Genomic DNA, 27,367 nt, shown 5'->3' with positions numbered 1-27,367 from the left:
GTTTCTCATTCGACTATGCTAACCCTTAAATAAGGATTTTGTTAAATATTTTTTTGACTATTCTGCAGTGTCCTCGTAGGTTTGGACTTGAGTACCCAGAAATGTCATCAAAGCGAAGTAAAGTAGAGTTAAACAAATCAATCAGTCAATCACGAATCAAGGCTTCTCAGGGGTATTTTTTTTCTCAAAACGTTCTCAAAAAACTCCTAAAAATTACTTTGACATAAACCTCTTAATAAAAGCACAACTAATGTTAAATCTGAAGAACAAGTGTGGGGACTGGAGAGACCAAAATTTGCACTGTTCTGAAACTGATCCCTTGTGCGCCATGATTTTCCATTATTAAAATCATTGAAAAAAATATGAAGAATTTAAGAGAACTTAATCAACTTCTATGGTAGATATTCATCCTGAAAAGATAGAGGATTACCTGCGCCCATTCGCCGACCTCCCACTTGGTGCATGGAGGCATGATGCACTTCTGGACCTTGGGCAGGGTCGCCGGCGAGAGGCAAGCTCCCTCGGCTACCTTCATGGTCAGCGTGGGAGAAATCTCCTGCTTGCAGATGAACTCCCTCTTCTGGACGCCTTCCCCGCAGGACACAGAGCACTCGCTCCAAGGACCTGGAACCCACCTGAAATGAAAAGAGGTCTCTTGTAAAATAAAACAAGCGAAGAAGAAATATTTTGGAGATGAACTCCTTACCAAAAGCAGATTAAAGCGTGTGAAGAACAAACATTTTGGGGATGAACTCCTTACCAAGAACAAATTAAAGCATGTGAAGAACAAATATTTTGAATATGAACTCCTTACCAAGAACAAATTAAAGCATGTGAAGAACAAATATTTTGAATATGAACTCCTTACCAAGAACAAATTAAAGCATGTGAAGAACAAACATTTTGAAGATGAACTCCTTACCAAGAACAAATTAAAGTACGTGAAGATCAAACATTCTGAAGTTGAACTCCTTATCAAGAACAAATTAAAATCTAAAGCGTTGACTTTGGGGGAGGTGACAAGGCATTTTATACCCTCTTCTATATCCGCTCTGAGAAAACACACGTCTATATATCAAAAGCATTGGTAAGCTTTCTTTCTTTATAACATATATTCGGTTATTCAATGAGTCTACACTTTCAGAATTTTAAGGGGTTGAGTAGAATAAAATAAATAGGATTGAATTGAATTGTTGTTTTAAGTCCATTTTATGCACAGAAAGGCTAATCGGGACTGGACCTATAGTTTAAAGTGGGATCCGAACCACTGTGCCATGTGCCCCCACAGGGTATCGAATCCCTCGATTACAAGGCGACGACGTTACCACTACGCCATCGGGGAAAATAAATAGGAATAAGACTATTTATTCTTCAGGTATAAGGAAATGAATATAAGATTATGCAGCTCAGTTTATGCAGCCTCCTTCACACTTTACTGTTGTTTCATTTCTTTTAGGCCCTAATATATTTCTTAAGATTTTATTTTCAGTTCTCTCTTTTAAGTTACTTCCTATATTTGGTTATACAAGGCCCGTGTTATGTCTCTTTGTTAATTGAGACGATGAGGATGAATCGTGAACGACAATTAGATTAAGCCCGATGAAAGAACAAACACAATGATCTGGTTTGGACTCGAATCCAGGATACTGTACACTCACCGCATTCGAATGTCAAGCAACTGAGAAGTTGCATATAAAGACTGAGGATCGGAAATGGATAGTTTAATTGTATGAAGCAAGCAGAAAACCACTATCGGCAATCAATACATGCGAAAACACGAAATGGAAAAGAGGTGGTTAATATAGACTCCCATAAGAAGGAACTATTTCCTTAATGAGTATTTTCGCAGGGATGTGTCCACTGTTTTGAAGTGTTGCCCAATTTCTGCTTTCGTTCCAACATTATCATATTGCAACCTGGAGGTTAATACATTACACTGAAATTCAAAATATATTAGAAATTTATTGTGTTTGTGAATACTAAGCCCAATGTTTTAGCCAGGTTAAAAGGATGGTGAGAGTGCAGTCGCCCTCAACTAACAATAAATGTCGTTCATTCCACTTATACTAGGAATTGTTCATTTTATACGACTTACAAAAGGAGGAAGCTCTAAAGATTTGATTACCTAGAACTGCAGTGCTTAAACGCTGTTTGCTCAAGGGAGAACTCATTTTCATGCATTCATTCACCGTTCTCTGCCTTTGAAGGCAGGTTTTTCACAGCAAACGCCCCCCAGGGATTCCAATCTTCCGCCTTATGCTTCATGTAGAACTTCCACTTAATTTAGTATTATCGATTATGTGATTTCTTCTTCCCCGGGTCCTTTCCCCGTTAACCATGAGAACTAACGACTTATTTTCTCTTTATCATTCAGGGCGGATGATATAGCTATTTAAATATGATACGCCCTGACCGACAAAAAAATCTCCAATCCTCGCTGGGTCAAGCCAGAGTTGCAACACTACGATACGCCATGCTCGAGGACGGTGGCTATGCACAGAAGAGCCTAAACTGCCCAATGGATGGGATATGGCTGTAAGACACGGAAGATGAGGGAGAATGATGTCTTCTTAGTGGTTACTGCCATGTTTTACCATTTATCATTATTCCGTGGTTTTTAGATTATACCGTATCTAGTCAGGCAAGAATTGACCTTCATTGTCATATTTTTTTAAATAATATTTGGTACAGAGCTTTGCTTTGGTTTACAACCAACCAACGCGAAAGGATTTCGCTGAAATATGACTATTCCGCGTTATATGAGGGTAGTTCAAAATCTGGTCATTTTCAATTATGTGTATCTCGGGAACGAATGAAGATCAAGAAGATTGCTTAAACTTGAGGTAAAAAGAATAGACAGTAGCATATTAGGAGATAATCAATATAGTAATATTTGAACAATCTATTCGAGTTTGAACAGTTCGAAACACCCCCCATCGATTTTTCATTTTTACATATTTTTAAATGCTATCATTATACAGGGTGCCCATAAAGTCTCACCCCACCCGGGGTATAGTGAGAACGGCTGTAAATAGGAAGAAATGGCGAAACGCGTATTCCATGATGTTCAGGGGAAAACGTTTTGAGGCCAACCATTCCCTGCCCGGGTCCACACAAGGGGGTACGCTGGGGTCGACTCATTTTTTTTCAAATAACAAGGGGGGGTTGAAGAATGTCGTTTGAAAGGTCTTATCATAACAACAATAATACAGCAAATCGGGGGTCTCTACGTAGCTCCAATGGACAATGGCATGAAATCAAATGTGAAACATGACCAGCATTGGACAGGACTCCAACTCCTACAGTAGTAATCACCAACAACAGTGGGAGCTGGAAAAATGTTCCTACACTGTAGCATGATTCGGAGATATCGTGTCTACAAATACGTACCCCCCCCCCCCCAAGAGATGGCAAGCGTCCGTACACAAAACCGCATATCATCGCGCCCCTTGAGATTGCTACCAGGAGGACACGGACCGACATGCACAATCGCAACTCAAGGCAAACTGTGAAGGAGGCACGTAGTTACATGCACAATGTCAACTGCAGGCAAATGGAGGGGGGTGGGGTTTGTTACAACACGTAAACCACTAAAAGTCAAATTGAGCTTACCTACTATTTACAGAAGATGTTCGAAATGAGCCCCATTCACTTCTTGGCAGTAGAACAGACGAGTATGAAATGCACGTTGCACTTTGCTGAACGTGTCTGCTGAAATGTCTCTACAGGCTGCTATGTGTTGCAGATCGGCAAGACTACTAGGTTCTGTTTTGTACACAACAGATTTAAGGTGTCCCCAAAGGAAAAAATCGTTCTGAGACAAATCAGGCGATCTCGCAGGCCATTCGATGGTACCACGACGGCCTATCCACCTATTGGGATAATGTTCGTTCAAGTACTCACGTACGTCCCACCTGTAGTGTGCAGGACATTCATCTTGCTGAATCAAATTCAGGCACACCGTTGACATCGACTGAGTTTTCTACAAGGTCCGTTACCAAGGAATCCACTGTGCCACGTAGAATTTGCAGGTACAGATTACCGTTTAAATTGCCATTAAGAAATAGGGGTCCAATTATGTGGTTTTCTAAAATACCTGCACATAATTTCGCAAAACTCAATTCGTCTATCGAAATCATCATCTCCTAGTTCTTGCTTTATCTGCATTTTGTAAGGATGAAATTTGTGTAATTTTAACACCATACTGATAGAACTCCGTGGAATGTTACTTGCTTCTTCTATTTGTCTAAGAGACGTTTCAGGGTTTACAGTCACGCGTCCTATTAATTCCAACACTGTTGCCTCATCGATGTGAGGTCGTCCTGGACGTCGTGTCATTGACGCTTTACGTTTCACGGAATATTTTCACAAGGTCTGAAACATACTTATGGTCAATACTAGGGCGTTGGGGTTACAATTCGTTAAATCGTCTAGCAGTGGCACGATAGTTTCTGCCACATTCACCGGAAAAAATATAATTTCACTTTGTCTGCGCCAGAACTCACCCTTCCGGCACCATTCATTTTTCTCGTCGTTGCAAACACTTTAACCACCGATACACACACAAACAGAACCACGGTAACGGAAGATACAGGAAACACGTTAGTAGAACACAGTGTGTACGACACTACAACTCTTCTGCGTCCAGTATTTCAAAGTCACTTCGAACTTTTGCGGTCCGGTCTGTTTGCTTACGAGAACACAAGCAGAATGGTCCTGTTGAATGTTCATCGCTGTAGTAACACTGATTACTTGGTGTGGTTCGATACTCCGTCTGCATTCTCCTTCAATCAAGTGAATGGGGCTTTTAGTGGTGTAAGGGTTGTAACATTTTGTAACCCCCCATTTGCCTTCAGTTGACATTGTACACTTCTCCAAAAGTTACTTGACCGCCCTGAACGTTTTCTAAGTCCAGAAATCGTTAATTTGGCAACATAGCTCTTGAGAACGAGCAGAGAGTAGCCAACTTTACTAGGCGAGGAACCTGGGGTTAAAGATTTACATTATTTTCAATAATATGAAGTCAGAAACTATAATTTCTCAACATATTAATAGAGAACAATACGGAAAACTAAAGAATGATGAATAATTTAAGACAATACTTGCGATTCGGCATGTTAAAATAGGAATCCGAGAAACTGTTGTGAGGTTGGAAACACCGCACTCGCGTGTAGTACACCTGGAGAAAATCGATGTCAAGTTTGAACACAAAAGGACATAATTACGAATAGCTTATGGAAATAAAATATAACAACACTTTGCAAGGTACTGTGCAATGAGAATCTCGCAATTTGCAGCGAAATTGTGTTCTTCGCATAGAAAGGTGGTAGACAGCGTGAGCAATCATCAACACGTTTCAAAGGATTTGCATCAAGCTATGTTGTAGAGTATTGGTAAAGTACTCGCCCAACACATATTTTTTCCAATCCAATCTTCTCCATTTTGTTCTTTAGTTTTCCTTTTTTTTTTTTTTTTTTTTTTGTAAGTGTGGCATCAGATACATTGAGCATGGAGTTTAGTAATTAGGCTGAATAATTTTGTTTCAGAATGTTCGCAAAAAAATAATTCGGTGTTGAAATCGACGAATTTCCAGCAGCTCAATGTATTTCTTTCTTCTTTCTGGCAATAACATTCATCAATTTGGATCGAAAAATACCTAAATTGTTGTCGTATTCCAACAGTTAGTATTTGGTCAAACAAGGAATGTGCTGACTATGGCTCGGAAGTTGATGAAGAATCATCTTCTTTTCTGAGCCCACAAAACAATGCTAAACCGAATATCAGTCCATTTGCCTTCAGCTAGAACCAGAAAACATTAATTCCTTGCGTTTGTCGGCCTTCTTTCAGCTTGTAGGAAATTTTTTTTTGTCTTTTTTTATTTACATTTTCCTTAATTTTATGGCTTATGTTTCTTCTTCCTTCCTGTTTCGAGAATTTTAAATGCATTTGCTTGCATAACTTGTAGATTTAAATTTCCTGACATCGTTCTTTTATCAAGTTCGTCATTAAACGAATATACATGGTCAATGGAAAATAACAACTATCATTTTCAAGTTTGGCAATGTATTCAATAATTAATTGTGATAAATCTATTTTTCCTACTGCAAACTTAAGATACGTTGTGTGAACCCTACTTGAAGATTCCCTTGCTAGCTTCTGTTATCGCTTTAATCTGCGCTTTTAAAATAAAATTAGTCACAATATTAAAGAAGATATAATCTAATGTACGCCAAACACAAATGTATTTCAGTTGCTGGCCGTCTACTGTATCGTGGAAGATCCATTCTCAAAGGAGGTGAATGATTTATACATTTCGCCATCTGAAATAATATATGTTGAGGTTGGGAATCTATCTTACGACCTCTGTCACACACGATACCACTACACCACAGAAACCACTTGTACTCAACATGTAGTTAAAAATATGAAACTCAACTATTTAGATATTTTTGTTGAATAAAATCTTAGGAAAAAATATATGTGTTGGGCGAGTACTATACCAATACTCTACAACATCGCTTGTAGCAAATCTTTTGAAACGTGTTGATGATTGCCCAGGCTACTACCTACCACCTTTCCATGCGACGAACACATTTTCGCTGCAAATTGCGAGATTCTTTAATTTTCACTCATTGCACAGTACTTTGCAAGATGTTGTTATATTTTATTTGCTTCATAATTATGCTCGTTTGTGTTTAAACTTGATAGCAATTTCTTCCAGGTATACCACGAGCGAGTGCGGTGTTTCCAACCTCACAAGAGTTTCTCTGATTCCTATTTTAACATGCCGAATCGCAAGTATTCTCTTAAATTATTCCTCACACTTGAGTTTTCCGTATTGTTTTCTATTAATATGTTGAGCAATTATAGTTTCTGACTTCATGTTTAAACAATAATGTAAATCTTATACCAGAGGGTTTCTCGTCTAGTAGAGAGACCTGCAGTAAAGTTGGCTACTCTTTTCTGTTTCTCAAGAGCTATGTTGCCAAATTAACGATTTCTGGACTTAGAAAACTTTCAGGGCGGTCAAGTAACATTTGGCGGTAACGTGTCTGACTACCATGCTAAAGGTCCCGGGTTCGATCCCCGGCCTGTTCAAATCCGGGAACTTTTCTAACGTTGGAAGCGACCCCGGCGCCCACCCAGCGTCGAATGACATGGATACCTGGGGGAAACCCTGGGGGGGGGGGGGGTAATCATCTTCTTTAGAAATGTTTATACATGCGATTTTTCTTGCTTCGCATCTTAGTTTTGATGTTTTACGTACTTCCTTTTGTCTACTCTTCTTTCCTGTTTCTTTATAACCAACAACTACATTGCTACCAGCGACGGAATTAGTCTCATCTTTGTAATCTCGAGCATTTGAGTTTAAAAAATCTGGATAAAAAAAGGTCTCCTGCACTTGATTATAACCAGGGCTGTCAGGCCATTCCATTTACTGTTTCAGCGGTGAGTGGTGCGTCTCGTCAAAGATACGGTCTCTCGACGCTTCCGTGGCCTGCGTTCGAGTGACAAGCAGGGAACAAGATAAAGAGTGGCGAAGTAAGTGAGGCGAAGACATGAAAACAGAAATTGGGGGGAGGAGAAACGTGGAACTAGGAGGAGGAAGCTGCAGGAACGTTCCGCAACGTACGGAGTGGCAGAAAGAAAAATGCGGACGGAAGGTCACAAAATTGAATGCTCCGAAATACGTGCATTCGAGATGACGTTGACAAAGATGCTTCAGCTTCGCGGTTCGTTTTTCTCCTCCCTTATCCTCGGCAGTTAGTGGTTCAGGAAATTGGAGAATGCTTTGAAAAGTAGGGAAAAAGATGGAACAATTTTCCGTTACGTAAACAAAGTTCGCGGGGACGTGAACTCACTTAACTCGGAAAAATCTTTGGTAATGAAGAGTAATATTGTACGGTTGAAAATGACTTAATTAAAATTGAATAAATTGATAAATTCATATGGGCGGCTGCAGAAAAAAATTTAGGGTGCCAAAATCTCAAACAATTGTGACAATTGGTTATATTTTCAGTCGTTGTAAGAGAGAAATGTTTTAAGACAAGCAGAAGGAGAGAGAAATATGCTAGATAGAGAAGGAGAAATAATGAATAAACAAATGAGACCAAAACCTTAAGTGAAAGGGTAAGAATAGATGTAATCTAGAAGAGATAGGAAGTAAATTAATAAATTAAACCTTAAGATTACATTTTTATTTATTGCTAATTTATTTGTATCTTGGAACCACAAATGCGGAAAGATGAAGAATAAATACACATATGGGGAAACATTAATAAGTAAGCTGACACCTTCAAAACAACATCAATATACTACTGGACGTCTGCAAGAAGGTATCCAAGGAGGGGGTTGCAAACTAGACATATTTTCTCCCATAATAGCGTTACACTCACAAAAACTCCTTCAGTTTGAAGTTATGTTCTTGAAACGCTCTTACAATAATAAACATAAATTACCGTGGCTGAAATGAAATTATATGTGCGAAATAAATAATTTTAAGTTGACATCCATTTTCCACAAGGGAGCACTTTGCACCTCTTCCAGACGTCCATGACTATGTTAATACTAATTACACTTAAAGTAGTCTGTTTCACTGAAAATTTCTTATTGTGAATGTTATGTTACTATGATCATATTTTTACTGGGGATAAGCTGTTCGTTACCTACCTAAATAAGTAGGTATAATAATACTAGCAAAAAATAATGAAAGGTTCCATTTTATTTCACTTTTTAGTAAAAAAGTTTGGTAGCCACTGGTCTGCGGCAGTGATGACTCGAGGTATGGGGGCTTATTCACACACATTAAACTGGTAATTAAACAGAGTTTTTAACACAATATGTGCTTTACAGGTGATATATGCGGGTGTAATAAATAGTACAGACTCACACCAAATATATTTACCCCTCCCCCACTTCACGCATTCGGCTCTCTGCTAACTTTTTCGTGGGTCATGTTACTACCCTCCAAATGAACCTTTCTCGACTCTTCTCAGAAAGAATTTGATTTTAAATGCAACTACATGTTACCCACGCACACACACCGCGTCATTGGCTTCATTTTGCGGAATGCTCGTTAGCACACTAATCGATTTTCATTTGTAATTACATTTTCAATTAGAACATGTCCAATTTCTTTCTACGTTTGACGATAGTACGTAATTCGTATGTCAACAATTGTAACATTTCATTACTCCTTTGCAGCGAAACAATGTTAAAACGTGTTGGTAGGTTTATACTGTAACAAGTTAGATGCTAACGAGTGAGGAACATGCGTGAATCGAACATTAATATTAATCATTTCGCATTAGTATATTCATTATTAGATTTTTTTATTTCACTACAATGCTTCAATTATATTTTCATGCAGTTATAATTTTTAGGACATTTGAAACTAGCGAAAGTGCCCTTATGGGTCAATACTATCTGCCAAATGGTATTTAATAGTAACAGTATTTAACGCATAATGAATCGGTACAATAAAATTTCAGTCAGACCGTGCCACTTGACACATTGATATCTCGGAAATTGCTGAAGCTACAGGTAAAATTTAAAAATATCTCTGGACCTATTAAATAGTAATTTATCGTCCATTGTCTTTATTGATCAATTCGCCTGTTTATGAAAATCAAACAATCGAAAGTCAAAAGCGATATATTCACTGAAACTATTCTAGAAATGAATATGAAATTTGGTAAACTGAAAAATCCGCCAATTACAACCAGATACTTTCTTTATATTCTCGATTAGCCTTTCCACTAGATTGTTATAGTCAATAATCAAAACTAATCTGTGCATATGGATTAACACATAGCTTTGTATACACATACACCCATCGCACACACATCTAATAGAACAAAACGTGATAAAAACGTAACCTTTGTATGACAGTTGTAAAATTAAGTCAAGAATCCATAGCTGTCTAACCTTAGATATCTCGGAAGAAACATCTGCAAACGTAATTTAGTGTACGGAAACATAAAATACTGACTTCAATCGAGAAACTGTTCTCAATTAGCCGATGCATTTGTATGTTCAACTTAGGCGAAACAGCTTTAATTCTTAGAATCACAGTCCAGCCGCAAACCCTCAATTTTCATATCTGGCCATCGTTTCTTCAGTGTTAAACCTAAAAACGTTATTGCCCCAAAATTTCTTTCCCGACCTTAAAACACGCCATTAAGATAAGTATTTTCTATCGACTCTGATAGGAAGATGGAGATCGGCGGTGAAAATTGAATATGGGAGCGACCTCTAAGATAAAAAGAAATGGAAAGATCATGGTGGTACTGTAATGGTTTCCAAAAGTTGTGACTGGGATACATGTAATGGTAAAATGTGTTTCTAACTCAAATGCACGCCACATTTATGTTTATCTTACAAGAGCAGCCGCGAGTCGAAAGAGGTCGAAATCGAGACACTATTGTATGTAGTTATGCGCATACGCCAAAAGTCAGTCACACTAAACATGATGAACCGTTGAAGACAGTTCTGAACACAACAATTGCTGTCACACCAGGCACATGCGAGGAATGCATTGTTGTCACGTCCCGTTTCATAGCAGCCTGCACATGTTGCAAAATTCATATCTAGTGCATTGTGAAATATAGTACGAGTTTCGTTGGCATCACAGTCTTTAACCAGGCGTCAGTAATCTTTCCCGGAAAGATTACTGATTATGTATGGGAGAATGCATCTGCATAATGAAAATCCTGTCGTGTGAAGTTTCGGGACACTCTCGGCCTGACGTCGGATGCATTCATCCAGCCGGTTTGAAACGTATTGTCGAAAACAGACCTATTGAGGTCTTGCGCGAGTTTGCACGCCCATCCAGAGTTCCAACACGCTTGTTGCAGTTTTCCTGCCATCTGAATGATTGAGACTTTCCACGCTTTCTGCATCGTCACAGTACTTCATTTCCAATGTCCTATGAATGATTCATATGGTTATGAGTGGGTGAACGCACACACCTTACTGGCAAGTTAAAAGCCACTATAAAGAAGACAAAGAAAACAACGGAAATGTTAAGGAAGAAGTTGAATAAACTACACTTACCCAGCAGGACAAGGTTTCAGGTTGCACCGAACAGTCTGTGGACTAGGTTTATCTTGATGGCCGCATCGTCTATCAGGAACTATGGCTTGATTGTGCTCTTTCACACAGACTATGAGAGACGATTGGATGCCTGAAAGGTTACAATAAATATTGTTTGAAACGTACATTATGAGCCTGGCATGCGTTTTAACAGACGATGACAACACATAACAGATTTAACATTCACGGTGGTGTGAAAATATGGTGAAAATTAAGTGACTGGAACAGACTGGATAAATTAATGAAGATTTGTAACCAAGACTGTATAATATGCATAATTAGGAATTAATATATTTGTTGATGAACAACAATTTTATTTTCAGTAAAATTAAACAACAATACAAAGATTTCTTGAAAGAAAGTAGTGATAAAGATACTGACCATTTCAAAGAAAATATGTTTGTTTCACACATTACTCTGCAATCATTACACTAATAAATACATTCTTCCCTAAGAATTTGTACACTAAGTTATTCACTAAATAGAAAAAGATGATTTAATACATTAGAAATACAAATTGTTTCAAAAAGACATGACATACAAATGATTTATATGTACATTTATAATAGCGTTTAGACTCAAATTTGTTTTATGCAAATTAGGAACATTCGTGGTGTATTTGTGTTGTTTTATTCTTATTTACTGTAACTGCAAGACTCACACATTAGACACACACTGCCCAGTGCTTCAGTTCAACTTTTAAACTGTACGCCCAGTCCTCATTAGTCAATTTGAGCATCAAGTGAAATTAACACAAAACTTTTACAACCTTTTGGCTGTTTGGGGAGAAAAAAAGCTCAAAATATAAATATTTCTAAATTATTTTCTTTAAGCAATATTGTTAAATGTCCTCCTCCGTGGCCGGGCGATCTAAGGCGCAGTGCTTTGGGCTCCGACTGCGGAACGGCATAGGTTCGAGTCCGCCTGGGTTGAGTCTCTGGGTTCTCGGCCTGTGTATAGGGCCGGTGGCAACCCACCATCGTGAGGAAATTGGGGAGCTACGAGTGAGTAGCGTAACCCGATCTCGGAAATCTCCTACATCGGCTGGGGGTTCGACGTGCTAACCCCACGTCACCCCATTACCGGTTGAAGAACTGAATCTAGGACAATTGCGATGGCAAACAATTGCGTTGAAGCCAAAATCACGGACAATTGCGATGATTTTGACGGTGAAGGTCATTTTACAAATTAATGGTAGGATAATTGTAACGATCAGGATGACTACCCTTCATTCCTGAAACGCGAGGACATTGACGAAGGCTGGCTCTTCATTCATGGTGAGGATCCCCCTAACCATAAAATGCACGATTATTTCTATTACTTTGTTACTCAGTGGCTGGAAAACTAAGACATCCCGGTAGATATGTGGGCTTGCTACCAAAGGTGCCACAAAACTAATAATGCTGTAGAAGGTTGGAACAACAAAATAAATAGGTGGCTTGGGAATCCAAAAATTCATGATGTTCTGGCCGGCCTCAAGAGCCAAGCAGAACACACCAACATCAAGTACATGCGGATGGAACGTAATCTAGAAGCATAGAAAAGGAAGAAGCATAACATTAAAATCGACGAGAGAGCAGGAAATTGGATTCGTACATATGAGGAAACGGGTTACTTCAAAAGGTGTTTGTTGGCTCTAGCCATATTCAGAAACTTGACTGAACCAAATTCCCAGCCAAGCACTTCCGTGCTGGCAAGAAATAAAAGAAGAGAAAAGTAATAACAAAAATACGAGAATGAGGAAATAGTTATGACTGACGATGTGTGGAATAACACTAACGTTACACACGCCAAGGTGGTTGTAATGCAAGTACATTTACAAACTATCTTGCCAGTCTCAAGCCTGAAGAAAGTGTGAAGGAATCAGTGTTCTATTCGAAAATATCAATATTTCACATAATTGTCTTGTAAGAAGTATTGTACGGGGTGCTAAGTCACCCTTAAATTTGATAGAAGATTTAAAATGTCATCGCAATTGTCCACCCGACCTTTCACTTCTGTGTTCATCGCAATTGTCCGGACACCGAAGAACTCCACACCTCTAGGGAGACTGGCAGCCGGGAGATAGGCCCAGGCCCTTTCGAGGGGTGTCGAGCCATGGGTTAATTTTTTTAACAGTGTTAAGTATTGGTTATCAGTTCATGACAGTCAAAATATTGGGGGGGGGGGAGATAAACGTAAAACGCGACATAAGTGCTCAAAGGAAGTTTGTATTATTAGTGAAAAATTCTTCAAAAGCAACCCAACCACATTCAAGAGAAATATTCTAAAGAAATATTTCTAGAACCCACCTGCTTTGGGGGAAAGGGGGGGGGGCTTTTCGATTGCATTTCAAGTGGCCAGAAACTTGCATGGATAAAGCTCATTAAATAAATGACTTCGGCATTGCGAATTGAAGATATCTTGCATTGAAAATTTCAATCATAAAGCAGATCAACTTACTCTAAATTGGCCACTTCGGGTCAAGAGGCAACTTCCCTCAACTTGAGGAAGATAGCAATTCAAGGGTTTACCAGCTTCGCTTCCACAAAGAAACCAACCTTTAATCTCTTCCCGACGTGGGAGTAAAATTACCAACACAGAGCATTTTCCTCCTTCAGACCACAGCTACTTAGCATTCATTCACAGAACAAGGGTACCTTTTCCTCCTTTTGTTTCGCGGCTCTCCCCCTGAAGGAATATTGCCAGACTTAAGGAACTTAAAGTGCGGGCGAACAAAATAAACTGAGTTACCTCCGCCACAGGATTTAGTACATTCCGTAAATCCCGAAAGTTTCCAAGTGAACTTCCTTCTTCGGCCCCGGTTCCTGGAGGCCTTGCCCTCCTCCCCCGCCGAGGGGCCTCCCTGTTGGTTGGGATGGAAACCACGGACCTGGGAGTCCGTGCCCAGGACTCCGCTCCCGTAAGGATAAGCCGGGTTCCCCGTCCTGCAAATAAACAATTCCAAATAACATGAAATGCCATTATCAGATACGAACCCAGAATCCACAACGAAGCATCGAAGCAAATCTACAGACTACATTGCCCAAAAGGTGAAGTAATTGTGTCCGTAGATTAGTGAGGAATTCTTAGCGATTAGTGTTAGAACAGAGAACGAGAATATGAAAGGAGGAGTTACTTCTGCAAAGAAATTTAGCTACTTTTAGTTATGTTGAAAAAAAAAACTGTGGCCTCTACATCATATGACAGGACGTCTAAAAACAAAATTCCCCGACCCTTAGGTTTTGGAGACCAATAACAAAAATTTTCAGGTCATTTACATTCTAGTTAAAAACCAGACTCACAAACCCACTTAACCAAGTTTTTTTCACTTCACATGTTAAAAGTAATAACAGCAAGAGAAAATGAACGGAAATTGACTGTTGGATAGGGGCATCAGGGGGTGATCCCTTGCATATTATTTGTCACATATTGAGTAATAGTAAATGAAGTTTTTTTTTTTTGTAAAAAAATCATAATTATAGCAATACATAGCCTAAATACAGGGTGTCTCAAAAGTAATAGCGCAAACTGACACAGGTGAAGGTACACGATAATAGAAGCAAAAAAAGTCTCAGTAAACATGGGTCTGCAAATGAGCCGTTTTCGAGATAACTGCGAATGTGTGGTTACAAGACGCCACTGACTTCATTGTTTGTAAACGTCGTCCTAGTTTGTAAAATGCTTCCGAACACCCCCGTTTCATTTCGGAATTGATCACAAGCATGTACAATTCTTCGTACTGATTGTATTGTATCCATCCTGTTTGACTACAACGTTAGCTCTCGGAAATGTTCTGTTTTGTAAACAAAGAGCAAACCTCGGAACGCGCAAGGAGTAAAGCACTCGGTGTTTACAAAATGCAATCAATGACGGCTTGTAACCACACATTCGCACATATTTTTAGCATTTTACCACCTAGGACGACGTTTACAAATAACGAAGTCACTGGCGGCTTGTAATCACACATTCGCGATTATCTCGAAAACGGCTCGTTTGCAGACCCATGTTTACAGAGACTTTTTTGCTTCTATTATCGTGTACTTTCACCTGTGTCACTTTGCGCTATTACTTATGAGACACCCTGTATAGTAAGATTTATTAATGTATGTAATAATGTTAATACCAACCCAATGCAACCCCAAAATTGCAACGAGATGGTGGTAAATGCCAATAGCCACTTACTGTTGTAGCACAGATAAACGTAGTTTACCTGTGGTAGTACATTTCTACTTGAATATATTTGGAAACATGACCTCTTTTCCTAGAGTATTAAAAATTCAATTTCTACTGTAAGTACCGGTAATACTCAGTATACCAAAAGGATTCTGAATCTAGTTTTTCTTGTATTTGAACACTAACTCCATTTTTTTAACAAATTTCAACAGGTTAAAATGTTCTGAAATGGACATTTTTTTATTTAATCCGTTTTTCAAACGAAACTAAGCTTGCGGTAATTAAGTAATGCTGATTTAAAAAAAAAAAAATAGACATAATGATTCTCGAAAACCCATATTGCTTTCTTAGTGTATTTTTGAAGAGAGTGAGAGGATAGAAAGAATGAATGAATGAGAAAAAGAGAGTAACAGAAAGAGCAAAAGAAAAAGGAAGAAGAGAGAGAAAGGAAGAAGAGAAAGAGAGAGAGGGCGAAAAGAAAGAAAGAATGAGAGAAAAAGAGAGTAAGAGAAAGAGAAAAAGATAGAAACAAAAAGAGAATAAGAGAAAAGAGAGAGAGGAAAAAAGAATGAGAAAAAGAGTAATAGAGAGATAGAGAAAAAGAGAGAGGAAAAAAGAATGAGAAAAAGAGTGAGAGAGAGAGAGAGAGAGAGATAAAAGAATGAGAAAAAAGAAAAAGAGTAATAGAGAGAAAAGAGAGAGGTAGAAGAGAAGAACAGAGTAAGAGAAAGAGAAAAAGAGAAATAAAAAGGAAATAAGAGAAAGAGAGGAAAGAAAGAATGAATGAGGAAAAGAGAGTAATAAAAAGATGAAAAGAGAAAACAGAGTAAGAGAAAGAAGAACAAAAATAGAATAAGAGAAAGAGGAAATAGAGAGAAAAGAAAGAATGAATGCGAAAAATAGAGTAATAAAGAGAGGAAAAGAGAGAGGAAGAAGAGAAAAACAATGAGAAAACAAAGAGAAAGGAACAAAAAGAGAAAAGAAAGATGAAAGAAAGAATGAATGAGAAGAGAGAGTAATAGAAAGAGGAAATGAGAGAGGATGAAGAGAAAAGGCGAGTACGAGAAAGAAAAAGAGAAAAATATAGAAAGCGAAAGAGTTGAACCGACAATCCTCTTTTTTCTTCTTTTTTTTAACGAATGTGCTTCCATGGGTTGTAGTTATAGTTCAAATTTGCGTGCATGGTCGTCACACGTAATTTTAATTTACCATGCGTACAACGCTGCGAAGGTGTTTTTGGTACATTTCCTCTGTTTGTTCATTTCACAGAGCAGTGTTTGTAAACATTGGCGAAAAATAGTGTACACACTTTCCTTCGAAATTATTCTATGATGATGGTTACGTTGTGTTTGTTATTTCCACTTTGTGGCATTGTAAGCGATTCTTCTAGAGTTAAAGACGCATACAAATAAATATATTTTTCAACGCTACTTTCTAAATGAAAACACTTCCGACTTGCTGGTTATTTTTGTGTTCTTATATCACATTTAACGTCACCTTCTGGTTTTCCTCTGCATACAATTTTATGCACTCATACAAATGAGGTATTCTGCCTAGTTACTAAGTGTTGCCATCCCATGAATGCAGTGTGATTCTTGTTTTTATTGGTTCATGTAAATATGTATAACCAACAAACTGTGTCATTCATACAAGCTTTTCTCTATGCTTCATATAATTTGCTATAACTGTACGTGAAACACACATTGATTTTAATTCTTATAGTTGTATAGCTATAATTTCTTAAGCCTCACCTTCTAACATCGGATCCGTCAAAGAAGGGGCCGTCCTTCACAGTCAAATCGTCAGTTGTCGAACCTGAAATTAATGATACCATTAATACACACACCATCACACACACACACATTATATACATTACATACATACATACATACAGTGAGCTCTATTCGAACTCCAAAGGGACACGAAAATATTTCGAATTAACAAAAACATGTATCATTAAAGATGATTTCAAGGGGAAAAAACTTCTGTTCGAAATACAGAGTAATTTGAATTATCCAAGTTCGAATTAAAGAGAGCCCAATGTATAAGATAAATCTACCCCTGCATATTGCAACATGGCATGAGGGCACATGGGGGATATGGAGTTCAACACAATCACAATCTCAGACATTGTGGAGGTGACGTGAGCAGCACCACGCTTCGGCCACCTTAGCCTATTAAGATTGTACCAAAGGTACATTTTAGAGGCATTACTGGAAAATGTTCCACCGTAAATCACCCACCCCGAGTCACATGTTAACGAATATAGACAAACACACACTCACTGACTCCCACATACATAGCTATATGGTTTAAAAAAGAAGAAAAAAACCTTGCAATTCCTCCACGCATGATTCAATTCAACATCGTCAATGGATGAGCTACTATTTGGCAGAATTGCGCCTTCTATGCTTTAATGTAGACTCCTTGATATGAAACTTCGAAGATCTGAGTGAAGCACTTGTCAAAAATCTTCAACAAGGAAGTCAAGTGATGGAAGTCACTCATTGAATTGTAACTGTAATAAACTATTATGTAGTTGTGTAGTGTATCTTGAAGTTAATTGTAATATTTATTTTTAATCTAAAGAATGCAGTTCCTTGAAATTTGCAAAGTATAGAGTATGATTTAGTAGCGCCCATTGAGTGTCAAAACTGAGGGCAAAGATAATTTACTTTCTCTTAGTGGACAATGCTTAGCATTAAGAGTTTATAGTAGGGGGGCAAAAAGTGGAGGGCAGCTGCCCCCCCCCTAATCCCTGCCACTGTAAGTTATTACCGTATTGCAATTATAAATACTGATCTTCTTATTGTATACGAGCAGGCTCTGTGACCAATTTTACATCGCTCCACCACAGTTCTCGAGTTCGAGTCCCGTCCGTCGCATGTGTGTCCCTTCATCAATTTAATATAATCACCTGTGGCGGCGCTTAGGGGGCTGGGGGTAGTTGCCCCCACTCTTTGTTATTTTTGGCCCCTAACTATGGCATCTTAATACTAAGCCTTGTCTACCATGAGAAAGAAAACTTTCCTTGCCCCCTCCCTCAAGTTTTGGCACCCAATCACCGCAACTGCTAATCACTCATCCTCATCGTCGCGATTAATGAATAACATATTTATTCGCAAACAGCACAACAAAATCGGAAAATGGTGCAAAATACAACAAACAAAATTTTGTTCCCTGGTGTTATTTCGCTCTTCTGAAGCAAACTATCTGAGCAATTTTAACTCAAATTGGGGAGTTGGAAACAAATAAGCAAATAGCACAACTAAACTCTCATTGTTTTGCCACAGAAATTAATTACCTTTTCAGCTGAGAACAATGCACAAAATCCAACTAACGAAACTAACCGGCATTTGTTCGTCACTTACCTGCCCGTATGGGTGTAGCTGGGTGCTCTCCTTTATCAGGTGGAGCCCCGTTGCCGGTCGCGCCTCCGCGAGGCCTGTTGGCCGCTCCAATGGGTATCTTGGGATCGTCTCCCAGAGGCAGCATGTACTCGTACTTGATCCCCGGATTCGGCTGCTGGTAGATGACCTGGAAGCAATCGCTCGTTTCAGTTAAAGAGCTCCTTGCGTGGTGGATTCCTGTAAAAGCTCCACGGAAGGACACGTGAATCATTCTGATCAATTCACCTGGCTACACTGGAAACACATTAACCTAGTGACTGTAGATCGATAGTTTTGTGGCGAATATAACAAACGTTGTAACTCTATTTGGGTCTTATGAATCGTTCTACAAATAAGTAAAAGTTATTGTTATCTGTACCTAGGTACAGCCACCGTCAATAAAAATGGAACACCTAGATCCTGAAATACTCTCAAAGGCGTTATGTGTGTTGTCTAACTTTTCGGCGCTGCTAGAAGTTGCCATTGAAAATTTGCTATTAAAAGCCACTTCTCGTCGTAGAGTTAGGCAACACACATAACGCCTTGCAGGGAAGCGACTATTTCAGGATCAAGGTGTCCAATTTTTATTGCCGGTGAGTGTACACAGTAATAATTCCTAATTACACAACTGAAGCACGGATGTCAAATTTGTGGCACGCTTTGATTCTTTATATTTTATATACATATTTGTAGGTAATATTTGCACTTACAGCAAATCTGTGAGGGTGATGTGATCACCACCACTCTCCGGCCGCCTCTACCCTCCAAGGCTTGTCCCCGCGTAACCATTTTTTACAGACTGGGTAAACCTCAGAGCCGCTCCATACAGGAACGTTGTTGGAAAAGTCCCCATATGAAATCACCCAACCCCTGGAATCGAACCAGGATCTCCCGTGCGGAGGTCAGGCGTCCTACAGACTAAATCACCGCGGTAGGGTGTGAGCAATATTTTTTTTACATTTAGATTTTTAAGTGATATGACCTACGTAATAGAAGATTATTCAAATTGTTTTTTTCAATAGCAATTCCGACAATGCCCTTCTATAAGCTAAATGTGGACAAATAAATGAATATCAGGTATTTACTTCGTTACACGTTGTAAAATAATTTCTGACGTTTTACAAAACGGAGCCACTGGTTTTAATGAGAAAGTTGTTATTTTCTTCGTAAGGAAAGAAATTCCCTTCGGCATTTGGATTATTGGTTTTTCGTTCCGACGTAAAGATTCAGATTTGGGATTTATCATCAGAATAAACGAATGGTGAAATCCTCTCAATGTTGCTATTTTTGTTTACATCAGCAATTAAATCTCGTTAAATCTCCTTAGAAAATATATAATTTACTAATAAGTTGCAACGTTTATACAAACAATCAAATAATCCTCCCTGCTAGCATGTATTCAGATTACCACTGACATTATATGATAACGAATATAATGTGAAGTCTACAAATGCATATTCATTTCTTCTACTATAATTAATTTATTATAGGTATCACGGTCAAAGTTAAAATGTTCTACGAGGGACGTTCATTAATGATTTCCCTTGAACCAGTTCACATGGACGGAGATAAACGAAAATTGGTGCAGACATTAGTCCTTCTCTACATAGGAACCACCAATTGCCACACACTTTTCCCATCGCTTTATATACCCGTGGAGACCTTGTTTGTAGAAGTCTGCAGGTTGCTCCAGAAGTCATGACTTGACCTCAGAAATCAACGTCTCATCGTCGTGGAAGTGCGTTCCCTTCAGAAATGACTTCATGGTTGGGAAGGGTGAAAGTCTGATGGTGCGAGGTCGGGAGAGTACGGGGGATAAGGAAGGATTTAATTTCCGCAGGACCGTGGCTTTTGTCTGGGCAACATGCGAGTTGTGAACTGGAGCGTTGTCTTGCAGGATGCGGACGCCTTTGGTCAGCATGACACGCCTCTTGGTTTTGATGGCCTTCTGCAATTTTGCAGCAGTGAAGCGTAGTACGTCCTGGTAATTGCGGTACCCATCGCCAGGAAATCCATCATAACTACTCCATGCTGGTCCCAAAAAACCATGAGCATCACTTTACCCGCTGTGGGTTGGACACGGGCCTTCTTTGGTGGTGGTGAGTCAGGATGCTTCCATTGTTTTGACTGGGCCTTGGTCTCTGGGTCATAGTGATGGACCCACGTTTAACCCTTGGTGATTAGTCTGTCAAAAAATTCTTCCTGGTTTTCCTGACACATGGTCAAATTAGCCTGGGAGCACGTGACTCGTTCCTGCATTTGGAAAGGTGCGAGTAGCCGAGAAACCCATCGGGCAGACACCTTCCGCATGTGCAAATGGTCATGGATGATTTTTTTTCCACAGACGACCCCACACTGATCTTCACATCTTCAGCTAGTTGGCGAACGGTTATGGGGCGATCCTCCAAGATGGCAGCTTTCAATTGTCCAATGGTGTCTTCGTCAATGGCTGACTGGGGTCGCCCGAGAATGGCGATGTTTCTACTAAAGTGCTTCACTACGTCATACGATGGGGCATCCATCCTCTTCATAGGTCATTTCATCTCACCAAAAGTTTTGGTGTGCGGCCTCTCAAGTAAAGAAACTTGATGACTGCTTAGTATTGCACTGGATCCATCACTACACCTTGTCTCAATTTAGTACTTGTAAGACAAAAATTAAGAGAGTTTCAGAATTGTAAATTACCTCATGACCTATGCACATATGTATCATTACACACGTAAAATTTCAGTATTCTAGATTAACTAGAACTGGGTCAGGGGAAATCTTTAATGAACATCCCTCGTATATTCTGGTTTTGTCAAATAAACAATAATAGATTAAAAATATGTAGGCTATGTATTTGTGTACTAAATTATGGTTATCATAATTCAGCGTATTGAAATGGTTATTAGATGTGAATTGTTTTTGACCATAAACCAGTTAATTGACAATGTCCATTTACAATTCAAATTCCATGTCAAAGACTAATTTTTAAAAAGGCAAACGTTTGCAAGTTTTATTATTTCATTGAAAATTGACGAACTCTGTGTTTGTTTTTGTGCGTTCGAACAGAAGGATTTTTTTTTAAAAAAAACTATAGCTACAGCACAATAAATCGAATATCAAAAACGTATTGATAATTAGGAAATAAAAAGTTACCATACAAAGTGAAATAGTCCTTTGTGCTAATATTTGAAAGTATAGTCGACCAGATTGTAGAACTTTATTGTTTCAACTACATTTGACAAAACCGCATAACATTTATTTTGAAAACAAAGAAGATAAAAACTTACAAATGTACCCCACTGCTTTTTGTAAAATCTGCGATCGTCTATGAATCAAACATGAAGCGAACTATTTGTTTTAATAAAGCCTTTTCCTCATTTGAAGTACCCACAGATGTTTAGTTACGTTTATAATCAAAATCCAGGGACATTATAAACGTAAACTTGCCTTAGACATATCATACAACCAATTATAATGATCTGTGACGAGGTAGTACTCACGTAGGGGGAAGCACTTGCTTTGGAAAACCGTAAACCAGTGGATCTTAACCTTCCTAATAACATGGCCCATTAAACTCTTTCGTTTTTAAAAGTATATGGTCGATTCCAACAATTGTACTCTTAAATACCTTTCCAATTCTTATAACGTTATGCATTAATTACTATAAAACCTTGAAATTAACAATTTATATAAATTGTGGCATATTCATAATGAGTAATAGTTCGATTATGTCTAGGCTTGATGAGAAATATAATATTAGGTTAAATTAGTTGTCAACCGAACCGTTCGCGGCCCGGCATAATTGAAGGGCTAGGGTGTAAAACATGTCCGTTACATTTTGGTCACTTTTGAGTTACAAAGTAAAATGTGCCATCCTTCAAATTTCGAGTGAAATTGCCATTCCATACAATTTGCATTGGACTCAGTGAAGCCTTCTGAAAATGGTAAATACAACACAAATGTATCTATAGTATAGCTTCTAATAACATTTTTTCTTAATGAACTCAGAAATTCCAAAATGTCACTTACCAAGTTTTACATCCTAGCCCTTCAATGTACCAGGCCGCGGACCGACGGTTGAGAAAAACTGCTCTAAGCACACAATTGTTAAAGGTGCGTTACATTAAGAATTCATCAAGTACACACGAAAGAAAACAGAAACTAGGTTAGCCAAATGAAAATCCCTACAAAATAACTTGTCACAATAAACTGTGGTATAATATATCTCAAAATCAAGTACACAAATAAATGATTGATCCAACTGTCGAACAATGTAACTATATGTAGGTTTTCTTCAACAAAATTTAAATAGAAATTTATTTTCAGTAAATAATGCTATTTTCCACTTACCATGATGTCTACTGGCTCAAGCAATGGCCCTTTGGACGATATGAATTCCCCGTTGACTGCGCCTTGTCTCTTGTACGTGAACTGCGTCCCAGCTGCGTCATAGTCACCTGACCAGTTGATGGCCCAGTTGCCGTTGATGATGAAGCTTCCGTCCGGCCGTCTCAGCGCTGGAAAGAATCATGAAATTCCATAGTACAATTGTGTTTTATTTAAATACACAAATTTGTAATTTAATTTCATTGCAACAATACTTACTTGCACTTTACAGAAATTCTGTAATTAATTTATTTGGTGGCACATCCTCATCTTCGCGATTAGCCAAAAGTGATAGAAAAGCGAAGTAAAATCAACCAAATCAGTCTATCATCGAAGTGATAGCGCTGTCGGCTTGTAAACAAAGGGTCCAGGGTTCTATCCCTCGATGGAGCTACATTACACAGTGATTCACGGTTCGGTCCCAACTCGCCTACCAAAGTGGTCTTAAAACAAACATACTCTGACAAACTATTGTAGGAATGAACACGGATCTGGAATTCCGTACTACTTCCTACAATCGACAGTGAACATACAGGGTTCAAGAGGTAAATGTAGACTCACGTCGATGAAATCAGACGGGTGGCAGAAGTTTGGGCTGTTGGTACGTCGGAGCACAACCCCGTGTGTTCGGAGGTTCAAGAGAACTCGTTATAGAGTTGGTCTTTGTAATCCATGTGTTAAAATCTGACAGTGTTTGCAGGGATGACACAAAAGTGCACCCGGAGAGAGGTCGGCCTCACGCTCGAACTAGGCAACGCAGCCCGGTTGACGTTGCCACACAGTGCGCGGGAACCAGCGACTTTTGTCCCGCTCTCGCTTTGCTTTTCCAATGTGTGGCACCAGCGCAATTCTGTCCAGCCGCCTATTTTCATGGGCGTGCGTTTAGGTTATTTTACGTTGCATTACTTCCACTTTTGGCTAACCGCGACGATGAGGATGAACTTTATGAAGGGACATCCACAAAGAACATCCTTGCCCAGGCCTGGACTTGAACCTGAGATACAGATCCCTGGGGTCGTAGCGCGCTGTGCTAAACATTCCACCACGGAAGTCAGCATAAAGAGTGTGGAAGGGAGGAAAGAGGAGGCAAAAGTAAAGTTCAGGAACCAGTTTCGGCGTAGGAGTAGAAGAAAGAAGATTTGTAATATTAGTCAGAAGCTTATGATGTCATGATTACCGGTTACGCTGTACAAAAAAAGGGCATATCCAGTGATGCCCTGTCCCCTCGACTCCTTTGTACGGCACCACGGACAAACAATGTCGCGGTGACAACACTCATACCTCTTGGTCAAGCAGACGCCACGTGACGGAATGGTTCCTCAGCGCGGCGGACAGATGTCAGCACCGTTCAATTGTGGTTTGTAGACTCGGAAAATAGAGGAGCACAAAAAGAAATCACAAGCAAGAAAAAGCAGTTTACAACAATAACATGTCGTCTCCTCTGACAGGGTGGGAGAAGATCATTCCCTCCGTGGAAGTAAAAAACGTGCTTGCCGCATTAGCTTTTGTCGAGGGGGAGTCCACGGAAGAAAAGGAAGGCCCCAAAAAATCTGGCAGAGAGTTTCTGTCGCTTCGGAACAGATTACTCAGCAAGGGTAGAGAAAAATGATAAAGGAAGTGAAGGCATAAAGGACCAAAAGGGATAATGGAAGGGGAGCTCCAAGGAGCCACAAAACATAGCAAAAACATAGCATGTTTTTTACAAATTGTGAGTACAAAAAGTACAGGGTGCTCCAAAATTCAATCTGTTTTGGGAAGTTTTATTCAGGCGGCACTGTCAAGTATGTGTTCGAGGCTAGGGATTTCTGCACCCGGGGTGTGAATTGATTTTGGTGTCCCCTGCTCAGAATTCTCCCCCTCCTCCTCCTCCTTCACACGCACCCTGCTTGGGACAAATCTCTTATCTTACTTACTGTCCTGTTTAATATTTTCGCGCCAAAAAAATCTCCGACCCCATTAATATTGTATAAATTTCAATGACTCCTCTTTTCAGAACTTCTTTTGTTTTAATTGTGCTTCTCTTTTAAGGCAAATTTATACATATTAAAAATAGTATTTGAAAGGTCCAGTTCGTCTAAAATCTAACCAACATTTCGTAACCTTACAATATAAAATACTATTCTTGGTTAGAGAATTATTAAGACTTTCAACTCGCAGTTATTTTCATAAAATTCTATAAATAGTGAGGAGCTCTACAAAAACACTTTTTCTTTATTTTTCATAACTAGATTTCCTGATTTATTATGAAAGGTTATCATTTTTGGAGCATTTCCGAGAAAATCGAACGTTGATAAGTGCCACCGTTCCCGAGATTATCAAATCACACGCAGATAGCGATTGGCTACTCGACTGAAAATATATTAAATTATATATTAAATATATTATATTATATTAAAAGTCAATGATTCGATGCCGCCGGATTAAGATGAAGACAATTTTCTGACACTATCCTCCATTTGATGACATATTTTATGGCACATAGCTATTTAAGTCATTTCAGTAAAATACATTGTCTTGTTTTTAAAGCTTATACATTAGGCTACAAATTTTATTCCAAACAACTTCCTCTCATTTAATTTATTCAAAAGTTACAAGACAAGAACTTTAAAAAGTGCTAGAAAATTTACACTTTTTAAAGATTATTTTTTAAATGACGGCAAAACCACTGACATTATCGAAAAATTAATTATTTTTTTTTGTAGTCCATCTAATACTGAGGATTAAGACGAAAAAAATATCATCTGTCTATGACCATTGGTTACAGAGATATAGCTGATTAACTGAGTGTCTGCGAAATTGATGTTTGGGGGGCGCTGGGGAGGGGGGAGCACCACGGGGAAGGGCGAGGACTTATTTCCGACATGAAACCTTCATTGATTGGGCTGTAGTGTGCACATCCACAGTTTAACTTTCCATGCATGACTTATTCACTCCTCCTACCGATGGCCTTATTTATAATTCACTCCTTTTTGTCCAGACAAACTAGTTGTTACTAAGTGATTTTCATGTTTCTCTACTCTTTACTTTCACCAGACTTCATTTCAGTAGCCGTCTGTGTGGAGGTTTCTTCTTGTGTGTATCGCCCACATCCACCACCCAGCTTCTGCCCCGAAACTTCCAAATAAACTCTTGCAAGGCAAACTTCAAAGCGAAACTTTCTGCCCGACAGGGGATCGTATATATCATGGGCTTTCTCAAGCACTACAGCGAAACTTTTGTCGAGAAACTTCGGAATTCTTCAGGAATAGAACGAGTCGGGCGTGTAATTCCGACTTTCAACTATTAGGTCAGCTTCTTGCGAGTTCTCCATCGGAACAAAATAATATATTTTCATATATACACACCAGTGACGTGCACTGAGGAGTAGCTAGTCTAGCAGAGATAGATCAATCAATCTCACACGCTAATTATTTTAAAATCACAATATGTATTGTCTTGTTAAAACCACAGTTCATATGCAACACTTTTTTTTCACGCGCTTCTCGTCCCTCTGTGCGATCCGCGCGGGCAAATTTGGCCTAGCTCGCTCTTCCTCCGCCTCACCAATTCCAGGCAGAAATGACCGCCCGAAGAGAAAGGGAAGATTTCTGCCTCTACCTCCCTTGCCCCCTCCCCCCCTCGCGGCAATGGTTGAAAGCACGTGCTTTCACGTCCCCTAGTCTATCTCCTATAGGACAAATAGGGGATTGGTTTCCCTTCGATTTCTTTGTAAATCCTCTAAAGAACTCAGGGGAAAATTGTCTGCAGTACTTATGTTCTCTGTATTTACACCACAACTTTTTTCACGTTGTACGTACAATATGTATAATATGGGATGTAGTTTTATTATTTATGAAATTGAAACGTATTATGTGCAGACAATAATGTTATGCTTTCATTTTTTCCAAATATGGAATATATAATGATTAAATAACAAATATTTGCTCAGGCTCCCTCTCGCTCTCGTTTTAGTAGTGTTTAAATGTACTAATCTCTTGGCCTCCAATAAAAAAATGGGTAAACTAAACAGTCGTAAATACTGTTGTTGTTGTTGGTTTAGTTTATTTTACTTCGCTTTTCTGCCCCATTGGGTTATCGCGAAAGTCAGGATGATATGATGAAATTGATAAAGGGACCTCACAATGAACAATCCAGGCCGGGATTCGAACCCGTGATGAGCGCGCCTTCTTCTTTGTTCCTATGTGTTGAACTCTGCATTGAATAATGAAATAATTTGGAATGGAAAATGTATCCCAGAGCTCAAAGCCAAATTAATATTATTGAAGAAACTACAAAAAGTGTACTATGTTACCGGTTTATCTCCTCTAATATGTTGAATTTTTGCCACTTCCCATCCCTTTTTCTAGCTGTATGGA

The 27,367-nt window shown here is 39.0% G+C and overlaps 1 protein-coding gene across 1 annotated transcript in view; it reads right to left on the bottom strand.

Annotated features, from left to right (window-relative positions):
* Positions 1 to 27,367, bottom strand: part of LOC145994719 (thrombospondin type-1 domain-containing protein 4-like) — a 442,576-nt gene that overhangs the window by 15,832 nt on the left and 399,377 nt on the right. Inside the window, exons 3-8 of the mRNA XM_083130910.1 lie at positions 22,977 to 23,143; positions 18,621 to 18,786; positions 17,001 to 17,064; positions 13,828 to 14,021; positions 11,056 to 11,185; positions 431 to 635 (exon numbers count right to left, since the gene is read on the bottom strand). Coding sequence (XP_082987036.1) covers positions 431 to 635; positions 11,056 to 11,185; positions 13,828 to 14,021; positions 17,001 to 17,064; positions 18,621 to 18,786; positions 22,977 to 23,143 — 926 coding nt within the window. The remainder of the gene's footprint in view (positions 1 to 430; positions 636 to 11,055; positions 11,186 to 13,827; positions 14,022 to 17,000; positions 17,065 to 18,620; positions 18,787 to 22,976; positions 23,144 to 27,367) is intronic.

This window comes from Lepisma saccharinum, chromosome 11 (genome assembly GCF_977018435.1).
Source record: "Lepisma saccharinum chromosome 11, izLepSacc3.1, whole genome shotgun sequence".
In the NCBI taxonomy this organism is placed as follows: domain Eukaryota; kingdom Metazoa; phylum Arthropoda; class Insecta; order Zygentoma; family Lepismatidae; genus Lepisma; species Lepisma saccharinum.
The sequence above is the reverse complement of the archived record's forward strand: the minus strand, read 5'-3'. Positions and strand labels throughout refer to the sequence as shown.